The sequence below is a fragment of the Podarcis melisellensis genome (genome assembly GCF_964234715.1).
Source record: "Podarcis melisellensis genome assembly, chromosome: 3".
NCBI lineage: Eukaryota > Metazoa > Chordata > Lepidosauria > Squamata > Lacertidae > Podarcis > Podarcis melisellensis.
In genome coordinates this window covers 25685875-25705958 of record NC_138530.1, presented here as the reverse complement: position 1 = coordinate 25705958, position 20084 = coordinate 25685875, and the positions used below count along the sequence as shown (strand labels likewise).

Here is a 20084-nt window from a genome sequence, read left to right as displayed (position 1 = left end):
CTGATTTATGATGCTGAGTAAACAGGGTGGCATTTTAAGACATGTTTTTGTAGACTGAGGCATGGGCATTCTTTCTGATCTGACTCTTAGAATGGAGTTAACTTTTTTTGTTTTCTGGAGAACAAAATATAAAGCTGACAGGTGAAGCAATGCAGTGTTTGCTTTGGGGAAAGGATTGTGCTCAGTTTTTTGGGTTTTTTAAAGCTATCACTCTAGGAGTCCCACTTTTGATAGGAGTGGCATTGCCTTTCAGTCCTTTACATTTAAGGATCTTGTAAATAAGGCAAGGAGAGTAGTTTTTCCTGGAAGCATTCATGATGGATTGGTCCAGTGGTATAATTGTTGCGTTTTTGAAGTGAATTACCATATTTTTTGCACCATAACACTCACTTTTTTCCTCCTAGAAAGTAAGGGGAAATGTCTGTGCGTGTTATGGAGGAAATGCCTACAGGTGGCATGCCTACGGATTTTCCTCCTCTAAAAACTATGTGTGTGTTATGGTCGGGTGCGTGTTATAGAGCGAAAAATACGGTATATTAAGTAAATTCTATCTCTTAGCTATGTGTAATTATTTTGCCTTCTAACTTACAGGAAATCCTATTGTTGTAAAAGCGAAATCTAAAATCTCCTTTTACTTGAAACGTTACAACATTCAACATTTTTATTTTTAACTTGGGCATGAACTGGTGTTGCATCAGAAGGCGTCTGGCTGTTTTCTTAATATAGCTCATCAAGTTCTGCGAGGGACACCTAATAAAAAGACGGCTGCGTGATCCTTGTGTGCATCTGGGCTTGATAGTGTGGTACATTGCCGAGACTGAAATAGGCAGGAGGATTGTGCTTTGGAAAGACTAATGAACTGCAGCGGAAAGAAAACAGTGTTGCATGCAATAAATCTAGTATAGAATGGAAAATTATGCCTTTGTTTCATTCACACAATACGGCATTCTGGAATTACCAAGTTATAGATGGGAAAACAAGAATAGGTGACACTATTTCATCACTTTGGCAAAGGGTCATAGGTCAGTGGTAGGGAGTGAATTTTTCATGTAAAAGTTTCCCAGTTCAATCCCTGGCATCCCCAAGCTGGGTAAGACCAGCCAGTGTACACAATACTTGGATAGATGGACAAATGCACTATATTGGTATAAGATGGGTTCCTGTGTTGCATCTTTGCATCAGTTGTAGAGTTGGAGGCAACGCTGAGGGTCATCTAGATCTGTCTCTGCTGTAAGGCAACCTGTGATCTTTGGATGAAGGGAGGCATATAAACTGAACAAACAAACAAAAGGAAGGGGGTGTTAACCATTCAGTGGTCCGCCAAGACCCTTGGCAATTTTTCTTTTTTAATATTTATGTTTTATTGAAATTTTTCCCTTCTGTTTTTTGGAAAGTTTTAGGGACACTTTTCAGAATACATTGCAGTAAAAATCTAGGTAAGCTAAACAAATAGAAAAAAGGAAAATGTAAAGTCCTCTCTGATAGGACTCTTATCCCACATAGAGAGAGGTGGACCCTCCTGGCTCTCACCTGGGACCTTCCCTTTCTTATCCCAGCCTCTTACCCTGGGAAATCTTCCTTTCGCTGCCTCTCACACAGGGTCCTGCACCAACCATTCATCCCCTTCATCTGCGCGTCATTTCCTCCTTAACCCAGAGTAGAGTTTATGCAAGAGCAAAGCAGGGGGAAAAATAAATTAGCGGGATGAAAAAGAAGAGGGGGAGGGGAATAAAAAAGATAAAGATGCCTTTTTCTGACTATTTAAAGAAATAGTATGATGAACTCGCTAGCAGGATTCGAGCTATGAGCAACAAAAGTAATTAGATGGTAATATTGTGGTTATGATTTGATAGATAAAAGACAGGGTGCAGCAGAAGTGGAGAAGCAACAACTCCATGGGGAAAGGGGTGGGAAGTCGACAAAAATATGAGAAAAGACAGAATTGTGTTTTTGTTTTAATTGCATATGTTTAAAAAGTTGAAGCTTAATAAGATAATTATATATATATATATATATATATATATATATATATATATATATATATATATATATATATATAATATAAATGGAAGACATTAGCAGAAAATACAGAAGAGGAACTTCCAATTTTCCATCTGCTGTTTGCATAAAATACGAGTCTTCGTTGAAAGTTTTCGGTGCGAATACAAAGTGAAAGAAAAAATATATAATCACAAAAAGATTTTTTTTAAAAAAACAAACAAACTTGAATTTATGGTGCAATACGAAATATAAGTCTGTAAGTACTGGAAGCGTGAAATTAATAACACGGCGATTCTTTTTTCAAGCGACGTGTGGTGGCGAGCTGAGGAACTTCTGGTTTCACACGACCCCTCCGCGCCGATCCGGCCCGGGATGGCAGGCAGGCGGGCGGGGAGCGGTTCTGGCTGGGGCCGAGACGCGGCAGTGGGGAAAGGGCGAGGGAAAAGCCCCCGTGGCCTCGCTTCCCCCTCGGGCGGCTCCCTCGCCGCCCCCCGGCCTGTGGTCGCGCAGCCAGTTCCCTCCGAAGTTTCATCCGGGGCGCCACGTGATTTCCACGAAGCCCGCCTCGGAAGGCGCCGCCGCCGCCGCAGCCCGGGCGCCCCAGTCAGGCGAGCGCGGGAGCGGGAGCGGGCGCCTGCCTGCTTCTGCTCTCTTCCCGGCCGGGTTCTGCCCCAGGAAGGCGGCGAGCGGCCGGGGAAGCACGCGCGCCTCGCGGTTGCCGGCAGCTGCCGGGATGTCCCGGGCTGGGCTTTCCGCCTAGGCTGAGAGGCAAAGCAAGCAAGCCAGGCAGGCAGGCATTCGTCCGGCGCAGCGCGGCGACGACGACGCTCCACCTCTCCGGGGCTCCCCCGATGCGCTTTGGCCGCCGCCTCCTGCCGGCTGCGCGCACAAGGAGGAGCGCCAGCGCCGCCTCGGCGGGATGTCTCAGGGCGCGCCGGCGGCGAGCACTTTGCGAAGGAGCTCCTCTTCGGAGGGGACGCAGCAGGTAAGCCAGGGAGAGGGACCGGGGCCGGGAAGTGGGCTGGAAAGGGGACCCGGGGGGAAGGTTGCGCCGAGTCCTCCTGGCGCGCTCCTTCCCAGAAGACCTACATTGAGGGGGGGAGCTTGAAGCTTGAGCTGCTATGGGGGCCCCTTCACAACCAGCAACGGGGTCTAACCACGCTTCTCTTCTTCCATGGGGTTGCTCCCATGGACAGATCACCACAATTTGCGTTTTTGGGTATCCAAAATTCATAGAATCATCAGAATCTTAAGAGTTGGGAAAGACCCCCAGGGTCATCTAGTGCAGGAATCTCAGCTGAAAGCACCCAGGACAGCATGGTCATCTAACCTCTGCTTAAAAACCTCCAAGGAAAGAGAGTCCATCACCTCTTGTGGGAGTCTCTTCTGCTGCCAAACAGATCTGACTGTCCAGTGGTGAGCGTGGGGGGTGCAGGGGGGGCCAGCTGCACCGGCCGCAACATCTGGGGGTTAGGGTTAGGGGGCGCAAATCCACGGGTTAGGGGGCGCAAATTACTTGCCTTGCCCCGGGTGCTGACAACCCACGCTACGCCACTGTGACTGTCAGAAAGTTTTTCCGAATGTTTAGTGGCCTTTCTTGTAACTTTAAAGCCATTGCCTCGAGTCCCACCCTCCAGCAGAAAGCGAGCATGTTCCCTCTTCCATGTGGCAACCGTTAAGATATTTGGAGGTGGCTATCATATCTCCTCTCAGTCTCCTCTTTTCCAGGCTAAACATACCCTGCTCCTCATAAGACTTAGTTTCCAGACCCTAAGCTTAGTTTCCTCTTTAGGGTCTGTTTTTTCAAAAAAGGGAAGGGGTTATATTAGCCACAGCAGAACAGCCAACTTACTGTGCTACTAACTCTCAGACTTTGTTGAAATGTACAGTGGTACCTCAGGTTAAGTACTTAATTCGTTCCAGAGGTCTGTACTTAACCTGAAACTGTTCTTAACCTGAAGCACCACTTTAGCTAATGGGGCCTCCTGCTGCTGCCATGCCACCGGAGCCCGATTTCTGTTCTTATCCTAAAGCAAAGTTCTTAACCTGAAGCACTATTTCTGGGTTAGCGGAGTCTGTAACTTGAAGCGTATGTAACCCGAGGTACCACTGTATGCAGCAAAAAAAAATATCTTATCTGATTTGTGCTACTAGACCCAAAAATTTTAATCAAAGTGGACTGAAGTCACTTCTGGGGCTCCTCTTGAATTTGAGACCCTGAAGCTTGAGCTTCATTTAGCTTTGTAGTAAATCTGCCCCCTGCTTCTGAGGGATCGGAAATAAAACCACCGTGATCCAAGCAGGGTTGCAGAGGTTTGGTGCTGCTGTGCAGTCTCAAAAAACAAAATCAGATCAAAAAAATATATGGGGGTAGAGGAGCAGGGCAGCCAAAATGACAGAGGTGTGTGTAGAGCGGTTTACTTACCAGGAAAGGCTATGGGTTTTGTCTTTTCCTCGTTTTTATTACATATTTTGTGTTTTTAATCTATTTTTGGGCTGTGAACTGCCCTGAGATCTTCAGGCAAAGGGCAGTATATGAATTTAATAAATAAATGAAATCGCATGGGGTATGTTTTAGAAGAAATCTGTGAAGCGGGTGAGGGCGGAGGAGCAGGTGTGCACAGAAATAATTCCAGGTGAAAGTTTCCTGCATGGCAGATGACGCTCGCGACCGTTCCAACTCTGCAATTCTATGATTCTAAGGTCTATGACTTATAAGTTACAGGTTGTCAACTTGGCTATTCTCAATCTTTATGCGACCGGGACCCCTCTACCCCACTTGGCACCACTGAAAGGAACCCTGGTGGACTGTGTCTGCCAGGGATCTCCTATGGGACTATACATTTCAGAACAAACTTAGAACAAGTTGCTCTGTTTGTCCATTTGACACTAACAGAGCAAAGGCACGCAGCTTGAATTTGCCCATTGAACAACAGCCCTATCTTTCTGTGGCTACAAGCCATGATTGCTCTGCCTCCACAGCTTGGAGGCACCAATGCTTCTGAATGCCAGTTGATGGAAACCACCAGAGGGAAGAGAGAGGGCTCTTTGCACAGGCATCTGGTCGGCCACTGTGAGAAGAGGATGCTAAGCTTAGATGGGCCTGAATTTAAATTGCATAACAATAACTAACAGATTAGTGACTGAGAGAGTGAGAAGAAATAAACTGACAGCGAGGTGGAAGGAGGGAATGAATCAGAGTGGATGGAAAGAGAAAGGAACAGGGAAGGGCAGAAAGGACAATCTCTTTCTCCAGATTGGCCACATCCTTGTTCATCCTGAAATGCTAATTTTTAAACGTCTCCAGGGAAGGAGGCTAGAATTACCCATAGACATCAATGGGGAAATTAAACAATCTGATATAACTAGGATCGGGCACAAGCATGTCCATTTCGCCCTTCCCAAAGCAGGGAGTAGAAAACCACATTGGAGTGGAGCATCCTCACTTAGGGTTGGCATAAGGCCACAAGCTGTGTCTGTGCGGAAATCATCAAAAATGTCCGGGAAAATCCGGACGTATGGCAGCCCATGTCAGGAGTGTCGTTTTTGCAGATTTCCCTCAGAAATACGGTAGCTCGAGAACATCCCATTTCCTTGCGATTTTGCAATTAAAAAACCAAAAGAACCTTTCTGTCTAGATTTTTGCTTTTTGAAATATGGCAACCCTATCCGTGGTGGGCATGGATTTCTGTCTATTAGGAGTGGATCTTGGGGTAGGGGATGGCATGGGGAGTGGCTGGAACCCGGAACAAAATTGCACTTCATACTGCAAAATTTTGTTGCAGTATACCCACTGTATGATTCTCTAAATCAAAACCCACCAGTGGTCATAAGCGACTCATTGGTCATGCCTTGCCGGAAGGCAGTAGGTACCCTCAGCGATACCGTCTTGTGTGTTTTTTTTGAAGTTGCTTTTCAAAGAGAAGGAGAAGGAGTGGGGGGCAATGGGGGGAGAAGGAGTGAGTTAGATTGGAAATTCGATGCATTCTCAGTGGGGGAACCCCCGTGCACATGCAAAGTGCTTACCATCACAGAAGACAGTGGAAAGCCTCAGCGAGCAGATCATACCCTTAAGGGGAAAGCAGAGAGAAGACCCAGGTCTGCTTCAGTGATTTTGCTGGGATCCAAGCACACCAAAGCCTTCAGGGCCCATTAAGCTAGGACTTGCCGATCAGAAGGTTGGCGGTTCGAATCCCCGCAACGGGGTGAGCTCCCGTTGCTTGGTCCCTGCTCCTGCTAACCTAGCAGTTTGAAAGCACAACAAAGTGCAAGTAGATAAATAGGTACTGCTCCGGCGGGAAGATAAACGGTGTTTCCATGCTTCTCTGCTATGCCAGAAGCGGCTTTGTCATGCTGGCCACATGACCCGGAAGCTGTATGCCGGTTCCCTTGGTGCCACAACCCCAGAGATAAGCGCCGCAACCCCAGAGTCGTCTGCAACTGGACCTAATGGTCAGGGGTCCCTTTACCTTTTTTTAAGCACACCAAAGCCTTCCAGGACCCATTAAGCAGAGCGAAGGGGCCATGCCATGCTTCTGAATACCAGCTGCTGGAAACCACCAGAGGGGAGAGTGCTCTTGTGCTCAGGTTGCACTTGCGGTTTCCAACAGGTCTCTGGTTGGCCACTGTGAGAACAGGATGCTGGACTTGATGGGCCACTGGCCTGATCCAGCAGGCTCCTCTTACGTTAAGCTGCAGGTGCTACAGCAGCAGCCAATCTACCCTCCATTCCCATTTTTTTGTTTCTTTTCCAGTTCACCTTCTTAAAAAAATTTAAAAATAGGACACATACCAGGAAGTGTGCAATAACAAATGCTACTGGCGTACTTCACAATGGTCAAAATGAAGAGTTGTGAATTGGGAAAGGGATTTGAACTAAGAGATAAACAAGATCCTAGTCCATCTAGCCCCCAGTGCTCCAGTGATTCTTTCTTCTTTCCATGTTCTTCACCTTTTTCTGTCCACCTTCCCATTTCCCTTCACTCCCAGTTAATGTTTACATGTTGTAGTTGAGTGTGTGTGTGTGTGTGTGTATGGAGGTTTTGCACAAGACTGCTCTTACACAAGCCTTGGTATTAAAATTTAAGAAATATAAAGGTTTAGTTATGTTCGGCAAACCTACCCCCAGCATGCAGTAGTTGGAAGTAGGCATGTTTGGAAATGTGTCGGCAACTGCAAAGGACATCTCTTGTATGTGTCAATTTCTCCTGAAGCACATTTTTAATTTTATTATTAATACTGCTGTTTTGCAGAAGAGCAGTTTAAAAATAATAATAATAATATGATTACCTTCAGCCACAGTTGGTGGAAATAGGCATGATATATCCTTTCCTTTTGGCTGATGGAAACAGAATGGCTAAGCTGTGCTCAGGTAAGGAGCAAATGAAAGCAGAAGGTGCAGTAATAGATGGCGTGTTGTTGTTGTTTAGTCGTTTAGTCGTGTCCGACTCTTCGTGACCCCATGGACCAGAGAACGCCAGGCGCTCCTGTCTTCCACTGCCTCCCGCAGTTTGGTGAAACTCATGCTGGTAGCTTCAATAACACTGTCCAAGCATCTCGTCCTCTGTCATCCCCTTCTCCTTGTGCCCTCCATCTTTCCCAACATCAGGGTCTTTTCCAGGTAGTCTTCTCTTCTCCTGAGGTGGCCAAAGTATTGGAGCCTCAGCTTCAGGATCTGTCCTTCCAGTGAGCACTCAGGGCTGATTTCCTTAAGAATGGATTGGTTTGATCTTCTTGCAGTCCATGGGACTCCCAAGAGTCTCCTCCAGCACCACACTGCAAAACCTCACTACACACACACCTACACAATGTGCTTCATTGCATCCATAGTCAGTGCATGTGATTTTATACTGGAAGCCTCTACAAACTGGATTAGCCGTGGATTGGAAAAATCTTAATTAACTTGGAGGCGGGAGAACCAAATTAACTGGCTGCCTGTTGGATGAATTCTGTGAACGCTGCAGGTGGGGGTGGGGAATGGAGGCACAAGGAGCTTCAAATCCACATTAAACTCCTTTGTAGGTGAACCCTAACTAAGTAATCTGATTTTGTTGGCCAGGGTCATGAAGACGATGAAAGGAAAGTACGACGGAGAGAGAAGAACAGAGTTGCGGCCCAGAGGAGCAGAAAGAAACAAACACAGAAAGCAGATAAACTCCACGAGGTGAATATTGCTGTGGATCCCTGAGGGAGGGAAGAGCACTAATATCACTCCTGAGTGCAAATTAAGGCCCTCTTCATACTTATTTAAGGGCTGAACAAAATGGCAGCATTTGTCAGGGCTGGGCAACCTGGCTTGTTGTTGAGCAGCTGTAAAGTAGCAAAGGGGAGTGTGTGTTTTGTAGCGGAAAAGCAGCTGGTGGGAGGGGGGTGCTTAACCCTTTCTCTGCCTACTGGTACTACTGTCCTCCCACCCCACGCTGCTGCTTTTTCCTGGGATGCAGCAAACATGAGTCTGGAAGAGAAGCAGCTAGGGGGAGGTGTTGTATGGAGAAGGAACAGGCAGGGGAATCACTTGCCTTGCAGTATCTGAAGGGCTGTCAAACCGAAGAGAGAGCTGGTGTGTTCTCTGTTACTTGCAAGGGGTGGCACTAGAACTGATGGGTGGAAATTGCAGGGAAGCGGATTTTGGCTTAAACATTTAGGTGAGACATCCAAATGGTTATGGGTTGTTTGACAGTGGAACAGCCGGCCTTGGGAGGGGTTGGGTTCCCCTTTGCTGGTGGTAGTGTAGCAGAGGTTGTAGACAGCCATCTGTCAGGGAGGCAGCAATTGCATTCTGCACTACAGATCCTGCTTTCAGCAACGGATTGGATGACCTACAAGGTTCCTTCCAGTTCTAGGACTCTTAAGATATTCACATGCAAACACCTGTGGAATTCATGGTCCCCTTCTACCAATTTGCATCTGTTCAGTCACTACCGTGTTAGCAGTTTGGCGATGTGGCAAACACTGCCTTGCATGACTGAAGTAGATGACATTTTTAAATTATTATAAATGTTCATATATAAATACATCCTTTTATTTGTATGCCATATTTCTAGTGTTCAAACCATTACATAATTGCAAATATAATAAAAATGGTCTTAAACAATAAACGAAACACATTAAAAAGTACAGAACTAAACTGAACAACTTCCACATTAAATCACAACAAGATCGAAGAGTAAAGATACAAAAATTAACATCAATAGCAGCAACAACCTTTCACTCTCCTCCCTACAACAAAACAATACTCCAGCCCAAGAGTCTGTTCAGCAGCCTCAGCTTTTGTAGCTGGAGTCAGTCAGGGCTCCAGCATCCCAGGCCAGGTGGGAAAAGGCCTGCAAGGCAGGGAGCAGGTCTTCCACGACTCACAACCAAGATGGTCTCTGGTCTCTTCAGCAACTTCAGCTTCTGCAGCTGGAGTCAGTAAATCCTGTGACCAGGCAGTCCATAATGTGATGAGCAATGTCTGTCACATGTTATTCCAGAGTGGCCAACCAGATGCCTATGGGAAACCCAGATGCAGGGCATGAGTGCAGAAACCCTCTTCCATTTTTCTTCCCCAGCAGCTGGCATTCAGAGGCAAACTGCTTCTCATCTTGGAGGTAGCATTTAGCCATTGCCAGTTTTCCTGAAGGAGCTCAGCTTTGGTGTGTCAGAAAACCTCAGGCCCATCTATTTCTGCATTCTGTTTCTGACAGAGAGGCTAGCAGGATGCTCAGAAGGCAAGGTGCAGTGGAGCTGAACACCCCCAGCTGTTTGAACAGGGCATTGGTGATCAGTGGTAGACTGCCTCTGATCACAGATGTTCCATGCTTCACCCTTGAGGCTCCTAGGTGGTTCTTTCCTCTGCAAACACATTTTCAAGGATGCTTAAACTCGTGGTTCTCAATGCAGCCTGGGGCAGTGAATTCTGCATAATAATTACAAACCACATGAAGTACAGTTTTGACTGGCCTGCATCTTACACACCCTGCCAGGTTCAGAAGATCCTGGAGCGTGTCATGTTTTGAGTCAAAATTGGTGTGTTTTTCACTGTTCACTCTCTCTGCAATGTTCATGATATTAGAAGTCTGTGCCACAGCCCTTCTTGCTGTTGCGTGTCTTTCAGGGCTATAAAGCCCCGATTGCCAAAGGCTTTCCCTTTGCTCTTTTCAATGTGTCTTCTATGTAACAAGTAGAGCGGAAGAAGACGGGGTTCCTACACGTTAACTGGTGTACAGAAAAGGAGCTTTCAACAGGTGTAGCTTCTGCGGAAACTATTTTTTACCAGAGTCATGGCAGTTATCCAACATTTTTTTTTTTTTTGCAGGCCACTTACTGGCATGGGAGTGGCCCCTCAGGAGACCATTTAGTAAATATTTAGTTATTCTAAAAATCAAAACATAGATTTCAGATTTTAATAACATTTCCCCTTCAATGTTGGCATTGTTGTCAAAATAATTGCTTTGGTATGAAAATGTCCCTTTATCTAGTAACATATAAAGGGGAATAATAATAATAATAATAATAATAATAATAATAATAATAATAATAATAATAATAATATGCCACCCTTCATCATAAGATCTCAGAGCAGTTCACAGAATAAAATACTGGATAAAAACATGTAAATAATTAAATAAAGCAGCAAAACAATAATGGCCCCCTTCTCACAGACAACATTTAAAAGGCTGTAGGATATAAATCAGCCAAGGGCCTGGTTGAAGAGGAATGTTTTTGCCTGGTGCCTAAAAATACATAATGAAGGTACCAGGCGAACCTCCCGGGGGAGAGCATTCCACAGATGAGGAGCCACTGCAGAAAAGGCCCCTTCTTGTGTTGCCACTAGGCCTAGGTGATATATCAGTATATCGCCCAGGACTGGTATGAGGAGCAGACTGCAATGTCCGCTTCACTCAGTGATATATCGCTGGTGAAACCGCCACCGCTCCTGAGTCCCTCCGCTAGCAACTTCCTCCAGTGAGCATTACTAGCAGAGGGACTCAGGAGCGGGGGCGGTTTCACCAGCGATGCATCACTGAGTGAAACCGCTATCTCACGCTGCCCTCATACTGCGCAGAGGAAGAAAACAGATGCATCGGTGAGGCGTCGATACAGCTTGTGCCTCTCTCTGCATCTTTAAACCGCTTGGCTGAAGAGTGTGTGGTTGCCGCTCCCCTCGGCCGAGCAGTTAAAGGATCCCCCAGCCCAACGCTGGCTCCTGCGCAAGTTGGAGGGGAGGACCAGGGATGGCTCTTCTGGGATTGGGGAACCCTCCCGCGCCCCAGCTGAGCTAGACAAACAAGCTGTGTTGGCCCAGCCTGCTAGGCACTGGGGTGAAACCGTCTCAGTTTCCGCAGTGAGAGCTGCGACAAATTCTCCCGGCGCCTTGCAGGCTGAGGCCAATGCAGCTTGTTTTTTCAACATCGCGATATATCACCAGACCACGATGTTTGACTGGTGATATACCGCGATGTTGAAAAGCTGATATCGCCCAGCCCTCGATGCTACCCTTTGAGCTTCACATGTAGGAGGCACATGGAGAAGGGCCAGGGGCGCCGACTTATAAAAAATATTGGGGGGGCGGGGGCCCATACCAACTTATAAAAAATATTGGGGGGGGGCCAAGACCTCCAAACCGCTGCTGCTGGGGGAACGAAAGGGGCGAGCCCCGGGCTGCCCCAACCTTAAGTGAACCTCTGAGTGCCCGCCCTTTGCGGCAGCCGATTGGCTGCTGCCGTGGGCAGTGAATATTAATGAGCTAGGGGGACGCCAGCCCCGCGAGATTGTTGATGGGTCGAGAGCCCGCAACCCCACCCCCTCTCTAGATCGGGAGTGGCTTTGTTTTAACTCATTACTGAATGTATTTTATCTATCGTCAAACAAGGAAAATAAAAAATACCAACATAATTTTGTGATTTTACAAAGCATAATATAACTAATAATTTTCTTAAATTATTGGGGGGGCAGAGCCCCCCCAAACAATTTTTTGAGGGGGCTCAGGCCCCCTCAGGCCCCATGGAGTCGGCGCCTATGAGAAGGGCCTCAGATGATGAGTGCAGAGTCCGGGATGGTTTATATGGGAAGAGGTGGTCCTTGAGGTACTGCGGTCCTCATCAGTTTAAGGCTGCATCAGTACTGTACAGCAGTACCATGGGTTAAGAACTTAATTTGTTCTGGAGGTCCGTTCTTAACCTCAAACTGTTCTTAACCTGAGGTACCACTTTAGCTAATGGGACCTCCCGCTACTGTCACGCTGCTGCTGTGTGATTTCTGTTCTTATCCTGAAGCAAAGTTCTTAACCCAAGGTACTATTTCTGGGTTAGTGGAGTCTGTAACCTGAAGCGTCTGTAACCTGAGGTACCACTATATTATGAAAATCACAGAGATTAGTCAATAAGCTGTCCCTGATCAAAGCTGTCCCAATCTCCTTTATCAGAAAAAGTCAATCAATCAAATGTCAGACCAAGAACATCTATTCTTCATTGTTCTACAAACTTCCTGCAGACTACCTGAATGGTCTGTTGTTCGAGAGCCCCCGGTTGGGACCATGTTGCAACTTTAGAGTAGTAGTTTCTTTAGTCTCACATTCCCCTGGAGTACATTTCTGCATTCCTTTTAACTCCTTTCCCTTTCACTCCTGTAACTGATTACTGTAAAGCTGATTTTCTTTAGAAGAGAGGCTCAAAACTAGAATAAGAAGGGTGTTGGCCAAGACTGTGTTCAGTGAGGTCGTAACAACTACTGTGAGTTTTATCATTTAGTGCTTCAATGCTTTCTTATGAGCAATCCTGAATGCATTTTAGGAAATTAGGGGGGAGAACCAGAGAGATTAATGTGACATTTCCATAGAAGAGGGCAAATTATTCATCCCCTCCATGTGTGATACGTGGCACGCTTCAAGCAGGTAATGAACTTAGTGACCATAGCAGCTGTTCCAGGCAACTGCTTCTATCTACTTTTCTTTTTTAAGGTGTATTGCTATAAATTCTCCTAGCCACATTCAAATCAGGGGGGGGGGACCAGCAACCTGCTGTACATTTGCATTGGTGCCTAAACCACATCTCTTTTCCCCACCTGCACTTAAAAAATAATAATTTAAAAAGCAGCTTTGCGTCTATGTTTCATTTGACAAGCACACCGATGAAGAAAGCAGATAATGTTTGATAAAGGAGCAGAGAGGATGGGAGACTACAGGAAGTGCAGATTATTAAGATTGTTTCATTTTAAAAATGGAAGCTGTGATGATCCAGGAAAGGGTTTGCAAATGATGTGGGTTTTGTGGAAGGATTTGAAAGAGGAGAGTGCTATGTGCAGAGCTCACCAGGGGGCTTAATAAACTTTCCTGCCTCCTGGTTTTCACCTGTTCTTTTTTTAAAACAACAACACAAAAACTGACAGATCACAAGAGATGGATATTGGGTTGTGTTTGGTTTGATTGCAAGCCTCTCTACAGTTATGAGTATTTCTTTATTTCCAGTTGGTTCCTTTGCTCATAACAGACATGTTTGTGTGCGCCAGTTTCTGATGGCAGCAGATCTAAGTAACTGCTAGGTTTTCAGAACATGGGAGGACAGCAATTGTTGCCTTTCCCCCTCCAGCAGCTGAAAGGGAAGGGTCATAACTCAGTGAGAGAATATCTGCTTTTGCATACAGAAGGTCCCAGCTATCACTACGTACTGTAGGGCATGTTCTGAACACCTGGAGTGCTGCTGTCCACCAGTGTAGGGAACACTGAACTAGATGAGCCAATGGTCTGATTCGGGGTGTGTTCCCATTAGTGCACAACGAAGTTGTATTTTGCGATCAGTGTCTGTGTTTGTTTCACAGCTCTTCCCCTGGCTGTTCACATCAGCACAGCTTCATCAGTGTCAGATTCAGTTCTGTTTATGAATGCACCGGGGTCATTGACTAGAGGCAAAGTAGAAACAGCTTAAGGAATCCAATTGATGTGCGGCTAATTTGAGAGTGCATCAAACTGTATTATTTTATAAGAGGGGACAGGAACTCAACACTAATGTCTCATAACAAATGCAACTGATCTGTAGAAACGACTGTGCAACTTGAAAAAAGAGGCAAGGCGTGTACTTTTGTAAACCAAGAAAATCTATAAAAAGAAGAAAAAAGAAAAATAAGAGAGGACAGGATCCATATGTGTTTTGATGGCCATCATGTGTGAATGTGAATTAAAAACCCAGCACTGGAAACGCAGTGTGTGCACAGCTATTTTCATAAGACTATTGTAATGTGGACAGATGTAGAGGGGCTGTGTTTCTTGCTTGAAGAGGACTGGCCTCCGTTTGAAGGTGTCCTCTGTCTTAAAGGGCTGCCGCCTGGTCCTAGTCCAGTTTCAAGATAAGAAGGGAGAGCAGGAAGAATCTTGAAGTTGCACATCAACAGTTAGCGGCATCTGGGCCACAGATTGTGCAGGCTGCTCTACATGTATAAATTAGTACATGTACATTTTAATGCAAATCAGTGCCTTCATGCGTCTTCTCTTGCTTGGGTGGTAGATTCCCACTGTATCGTCATTTCTCTGTCATGGCTAATAGTTTGGGGATAGGTCTGTCTGCCATGAATGTGTCTATCCCCTCTGAGCTACCACAAAGCGTGTTCTCCCTAACAGAGAGCACGTGTTGCGGTTGGGGAACAGGCCACCTTGGCATGATTAGGCAAATTTGGTAGAACACAGCCTTTAAAAGGTTAAATGGGTTGCTGGGGATTTTTTGATGTTGCTAATTTGGAGGAGGGGTCAGAGGCTTTAAATATAGGGGCCAGTCGAAGGGACGTCCTCTTGGCCGTTTTGGATCGGATCACCCGCCCTCCCTCCCTTTAATTAGGGTGGTCTTGCTTAGTTGACCTTGCTATGCCTGTCATGGGGTCGTTCGCCTTGGTGCAGGGGCCTGGTAGGAATTTTGCCATTTGGCTGATTGGCTGGTGCCATTTGGTTTTTGCCTACTGCGTAGCAAATCGTCACAACTTGTAAGGTTGGCGGTTAGGCATTGGTTAATTGGTGCTTGGAGGGGTAAGGTGCCTACCCCTCCAAATGAGGTGAAAGGGAATTCCGTTAAAGGAATCCAGGGGCTTGCCATTCTTTCGTCCTTGTCCGTGGAGCCGGACTCGGGCCGTGCAAGCCCCACCGGAACATGAGGGTGAGAGGTGAGGGTCTGTGTCCCAGCTTCATTTTCTCACCCAATACTTGTTTCCCACGCTGGCTTCCGGTGGTGTCCGGAAGGGACCAGCTCTGTCCTTGGGGGGCAAGGACAGATAGTCATAACCAATGCCTAAGCAACCACTCACAAATTTTGTATTTGAATAAAGTTGTGGCCAAAAATATGCCAAAAACCTTAAACAAAAATTGAAGTGTGAATTATTTGGTGGGTGGCACTGTGGAACTCAACACGCAAAGGGCCAACGCCTCTGATACGCAAACAGTAGATTTGCATTAGTGAAGGCCGCAGTAATTGAGGGCTGTGTACACACTAATCTTGTTCATAGCACACAAAAAATGTAGTTTTTCTCAGTCGGGAATTATTCATGCTCATCCTCAACATGGTGGGTTCTATCAAGATTGGTTCTAAATCCTGCCATCTCCACAACTTTTCCTGTTTACATATACCGTATCCCAGGGGAACGAAGAAGGAAATGGTCATTGTGACTGCCCACCCACTCATTTATTGCCATTATCGCCTACATCTGTTTTTAAATACCGTATTTTTCGCCCTATAGGACGCACTTTTTCCCCTCCAAAAATGAAGGGGAAATGTGTGTGCGTCCTATGGAGCGAATGCAGGCTTTCGCTGAAGCCTGGAGAGCGAGAGGGGTCGGTGCGCACTGACCCCTCTCGCTCTCCAGGCTTCAGGAAGCTATCCGCAAGCCTGGGGAGCCCGGTGTGAGGTCCCACCGGACACGCGAGGCTTGGGGCGGCAGCCTGCAGCCCGAAGCAGGGGGCGAGCTGCGGAGCCCACCCCCTGCTTCGGGCAGATGTCCTTAAGCCTCGCCCGCCCCCTGCTTCAGGCAGATGTCGGCAAGCCTTGCGCGCCCAGCTGGAGGTCCCGCCGGGCACGCAAGGCTTGGGGCAGCAGCCTGTTCTGGGGGCTGGGGTCAGGGGAAGCTCAGGCTTCCCCCGCGCCAGCCCCCGCGCCAGCCCCCGCGCCTCGGGGGGGATACTTTCCCCCTTTATTTCCCCCCCCAAAAAACCTAGGTGCATCCTATGGGGCGGTGCGTCCTATGGGGCGAAAAATACGGTAGGTACAGTGGTACCTCGGGTTAAGAACTTAATTCATTCTGGAGGTCCGTTCTTAACCTAAAACTGTCCTTAACCTGAGGTACCACTTTAGCTAATGGGGCCTCCCACTGCCGCTGCGTGATTTGTGTTCTCATCCTGAAGCAAAGTTCTTAACCCAAGGTACTATTTATGGGTTAGTGGAGTCTGTAACCTGAAGTGTATGTAACCCGAGGTACCACTGTACATAGCAATCGTTCCAAAATGGGCTTTATTTTCAGAACAGGTTTCTCAAAAAGCACTTTTTGTGGGGCCAAAGATATGCACTAGGTTATGTGTGGACTTTGTAGGGAAAGCAAGAACTCATTCTCCATTGGTTGCCGCATAAAATGTCATGTGTGTGCAGCCAGAATCTCAGGTCTGGACCCAGATGTCGTGAAGCTTACTCTGTTGCCTCAAGGTGCAGTCATTTACATATCAAACTTGCCTTACCCCATAAATTACTATCAGTGGCTACTTACCAGTATGCCTCTGACTACAAGTTGTTGGAAACCATAAGAGGGAAAAATGCTGTTGTGTTCAGATCCTGCTTACATGCTTCTCATCGGCATGTAATTGGCCACTGGGAATAGGATGCTGGACTAGATTGGCCAGTCACCTGATCCACCAGACTTTTTTAATGTTCTTAAACTAACAAAGCCCAGACCATGATGTACAAGGAATATCACACAGAGACGCGATCTTCAGAGTAGCTCTTGATAGCTGATACCAAGTCTGCTTTTATCTGATTTCTTCCCCTTGCCTTGTTTTTATTTACTTTGCAATGAGGAAACAGCGAAGTGGGGGAAATGTGCCTGGCAGTGGCTGGCTGGGTTGCATGCTTAACTCATGTGATAATCCGTTTCAGGAATACGAGTGCCTTGAGCAAGAGAATATCTCCCTGAAAAAAGAAATTGGAAAGCTGACTGATGAAATGAAACACTTGAGCGAAGTCTTGAGGAACCACGAAAAAGTCTGCCCTCTGTTACACTGCTCTTTAAACTTTGGCTTGATTCCTAGACACGATGTCCTCAGTGGCCCCTTGCCAAGATGAGGAGGCCACCTTCAGAGGATCTGCAACTTCTACTGATACGAGAGAGTTTTTGAGAGCCTCTTTCTTTTCCACCATCCTTCATGGACATGACAAGCGCTCTCGCAACTTGCGACTGGTTTCCCACCGCGAAAGTCTAGTAAATAATCAGGATGCTTCCTTGAGGATGAAAAACATGAATGGACTGCAACCTTGTGGGAAAATCTTTGGACAAAGTGCTCTCGCTCTCGCTCTCCCTCTCTCACTCTATCTCTCTATCTCTATCTCTCTATCTGTGTGCGTGTTTCCACTGTGTGCTGTTTGTCCAGCAAGGAATCTGAAATGTGGCCTTGAATGCAAATAATGTCATCACATTTATTTTTAAAGACACAACTTTCTTGTCCTCATTGTTGCTAAGAAATGTGCTGGCGACGATGAGGAAAGGGGAAGAGCCTGTTCTGGAGCTTGAAACCAAAAGGGATAGTGGGCACATCCTGGAGCCAAGGATTGCCACTTCTGCATCTCTTGCCTACTTACCAGATTCTTTCTTCCCTATGTGCCTTGGGCTTCTCCCCTTCCACTCTCTGTCAAGTTCTGTGAAAATCCAAACATTGCATGTATACTTTTCGGGCTTGTTGTAGTCGTACATAAATTCAGTGATACAAATGCAGCCATCTGCCCTGGTGATTGGGTAGCCCACATCCTAGGTCTTTTTTTTATTCTTCATTTTGGTGGCAGCGGGGGGGGGGGGTGTTCCCAGCTTTCAGGAGAGGCCTGAGGGAAGCATGCAGAGGATGGCAGAGGGAAGAAGAGAGGAAGATTCCCCTCTCTTGAGCAGTACCATAGGGTTTCTTAACTGCGAGCACACCATGAATTTAAAGCACATGAGCTCCTCCAAAGATTCCTAAGAACACTAGTTTATTGTAGCTCCGTGAGGGGCTAACTATGGCTCCTAGGATGCTCTGGGGAAAGCCACATGCTTTAAATGTATGGCATGTATGTTCTTTCATTCCTTTAGAAAGTACCAAATAATGAGACTATGGTTTGGCTACGTTGTTGAACTGTGCCTCCAGCATTGATACCCTTTTATTTCCTCCTCCTTTTGAGCCGCTGTTCGGAACCCCATTCTACAGAGAACATATTGATGCCCCTCTTTTATTTGCACTGTTCTTCATCTTCATGAGTCCCTTCCATGCCACCCCATAAGGAAAAAAAGCATTTACCTGGCTGGTGAGTTCCTGCTTTATTATGGATCAGAGCCAAAGTCTAAAGCTAATCACATTTTCGGCGTGTTTGCTGAATGACTCCGAGACCTGCATGAAAATATCTGTTTCCCCTTCCTTTATGGAGGGTGAATGTGCATCACCACTCATGCCCATAACTGGCATGTCTTTGAAAACCACAAATCCTCACTGAGTTTCATTTCAGGAACACAGCCTCACCCTTTTCTGCCCATGTTCATGGGACTGGGAACATGGGAAGCTGTCTTGTACTGAAATGGACCACTGAGCCATCTAGCTCACCATCATATGCACTGACCCGCATGGGCGCTCCAGGGTTTCAGACACAGCCAGCCCTACCTGGAGATGCTGCAGATTCAACCTGGGACCTTCTGCAATCAAAGCAGATGTCCTACCATGGAGCCATACCCCTTCCTCTGGGATTTCCCTGCTGTTTTCAGAGCAGGAAAAGCTGACAGTGTGATCTTATGAACGTTCAAGCTCAGTGTTCATTGGAGTTTACACTCTAAAACAGAGATGGGAAACATCTCCAGAACTTTTGAGAATCCATCTTGCATCGTCCCTGACTATTGGTCAGGAAGAAGAAAGCTGGAGTCACAACATCAGGAGAGAGGCATCTTCCCCACCTGCCTCCTCTCTTTGGTACCTGACATAGCTATGGGTTAAAATAGTAGAAAGGCCATATTCGTTCACAGTGCATGGAGGGAGGCAGAACTTCTGCGAGATGACTAAAGGAAACTCAAGGACATCTGAAAACAAAGTTCTGATTTATATGGTTTTGCTTCCATTTTCAAGTCCTTGAGCCAGGGAAATATGCGTTCACCACATAGCCACATTTTTCAACGCTTACAGCAATGAGGATCTGGGATTCTCCAAAAAGGGAAGTTCATGACTTTTTCAAAGAGGACCTTTTGGTTTCTCATCACTTATGCAACAGGATACTTTTAACCCCCTTTTCTAAAGTACACTTTTGGTTCTGAAGTGAGGATACTTAAATAGCCATTCTGTACTTCTGCGAATGGCATGTCCTGACTGGATGAACTAAGAGAGAGCATTTTAAGAATGCTGCCGGTTTTCAGCTCTGGCAGTTACTTTCTCGACTCACCCTCCTGCATTGCTGTTACTGCTGAAAAGGGAAGGGGGATTGGGGGGGGGCAGTTAGGTAATATTAGATTGTGGACTGAAACACATAGCCCCTCCCCCACCCCTGCCTCTTTAGACCTTTGTGTCCCTTCCAACTCTATGGTTCTATGATTTGTATTACTTCACTTCAAAATATGACAAGTCAATCCAGAAACAGCTTGCTGGGTGGGGTGGATCTGCTATGTTAGCTTCCTTGCAGGTGGACCACCATTCCTTGGCGATTTCTGTTCTAACATGTATTCGTCACAATCGGTGCTGGTTCTGCTGCAGTTCCGTTTCCATGAAATGCAACATTATTCACCTCTCCGCCTGCCATTTAGCATGAATTGCGCAGCTTATGAAACTCTGAACTTACATTCATTTCAGTGCAAAGAAAACGTCGAAACAATGTGTGTGGTGGGGTCCCATGTCATTAATTATGTATCGTTTGTGGACTTGG

The 20084-nt window shown here is 46.5% G+C and overlaps 1 protein-coding gene across 1 annotated transcript; it reads left to right on the top strand.

Annotated features, from left to right (window-relative positions):
- The first annotated feature begins 2830 nt into the window (after positions 1 to 2830).
- Positions 2831 to 17927, top strand: BATF3 (basic leucine zipper ATF-like transcription factor 3). The gene is made up of 3 exons (XM_081904549.1): positions 2831 to 2986; positions 8060 to 8164; positions 17100 to 17927. Exons 1-3 carry the CDS (start codon positions 2921 to 2923, stop codon positions 17283 to 17285), a joined length of 357 nt encoding a protein of 118 aa, XP_081760675.1. The 5' UTR covers positions 2831 to 2920; the 3' UTR covers positions 17286 to 17927.
- The last annotated feature ends 2157 nt before the right edge of the window (positions 17928 to 20084 follow it).

Coding starts and splice junctions, on each gene's coding strand:
- BATF3 (XM_081904549.1), top strand. CDS start 2,921: ATGTCTCAGGGCGCGCCGGCGGCGAGCACTTTGCGAAGGAGCTCCTCT. Junction 2,987..8,059: donor CTTCGGAGGGGACGCAGCAG/GTAAGCCAGGGA, acceptor TTTGTTGGCCAG/GGTCATGAAGACGATGAAAG. Junction 8,165..17,099: donor AAGCAGATAAACTCCACGAG/GTGAATATTGCT, acceptor AATCCGTTTCAG/GAATACGAGTGCCTTGAGCA.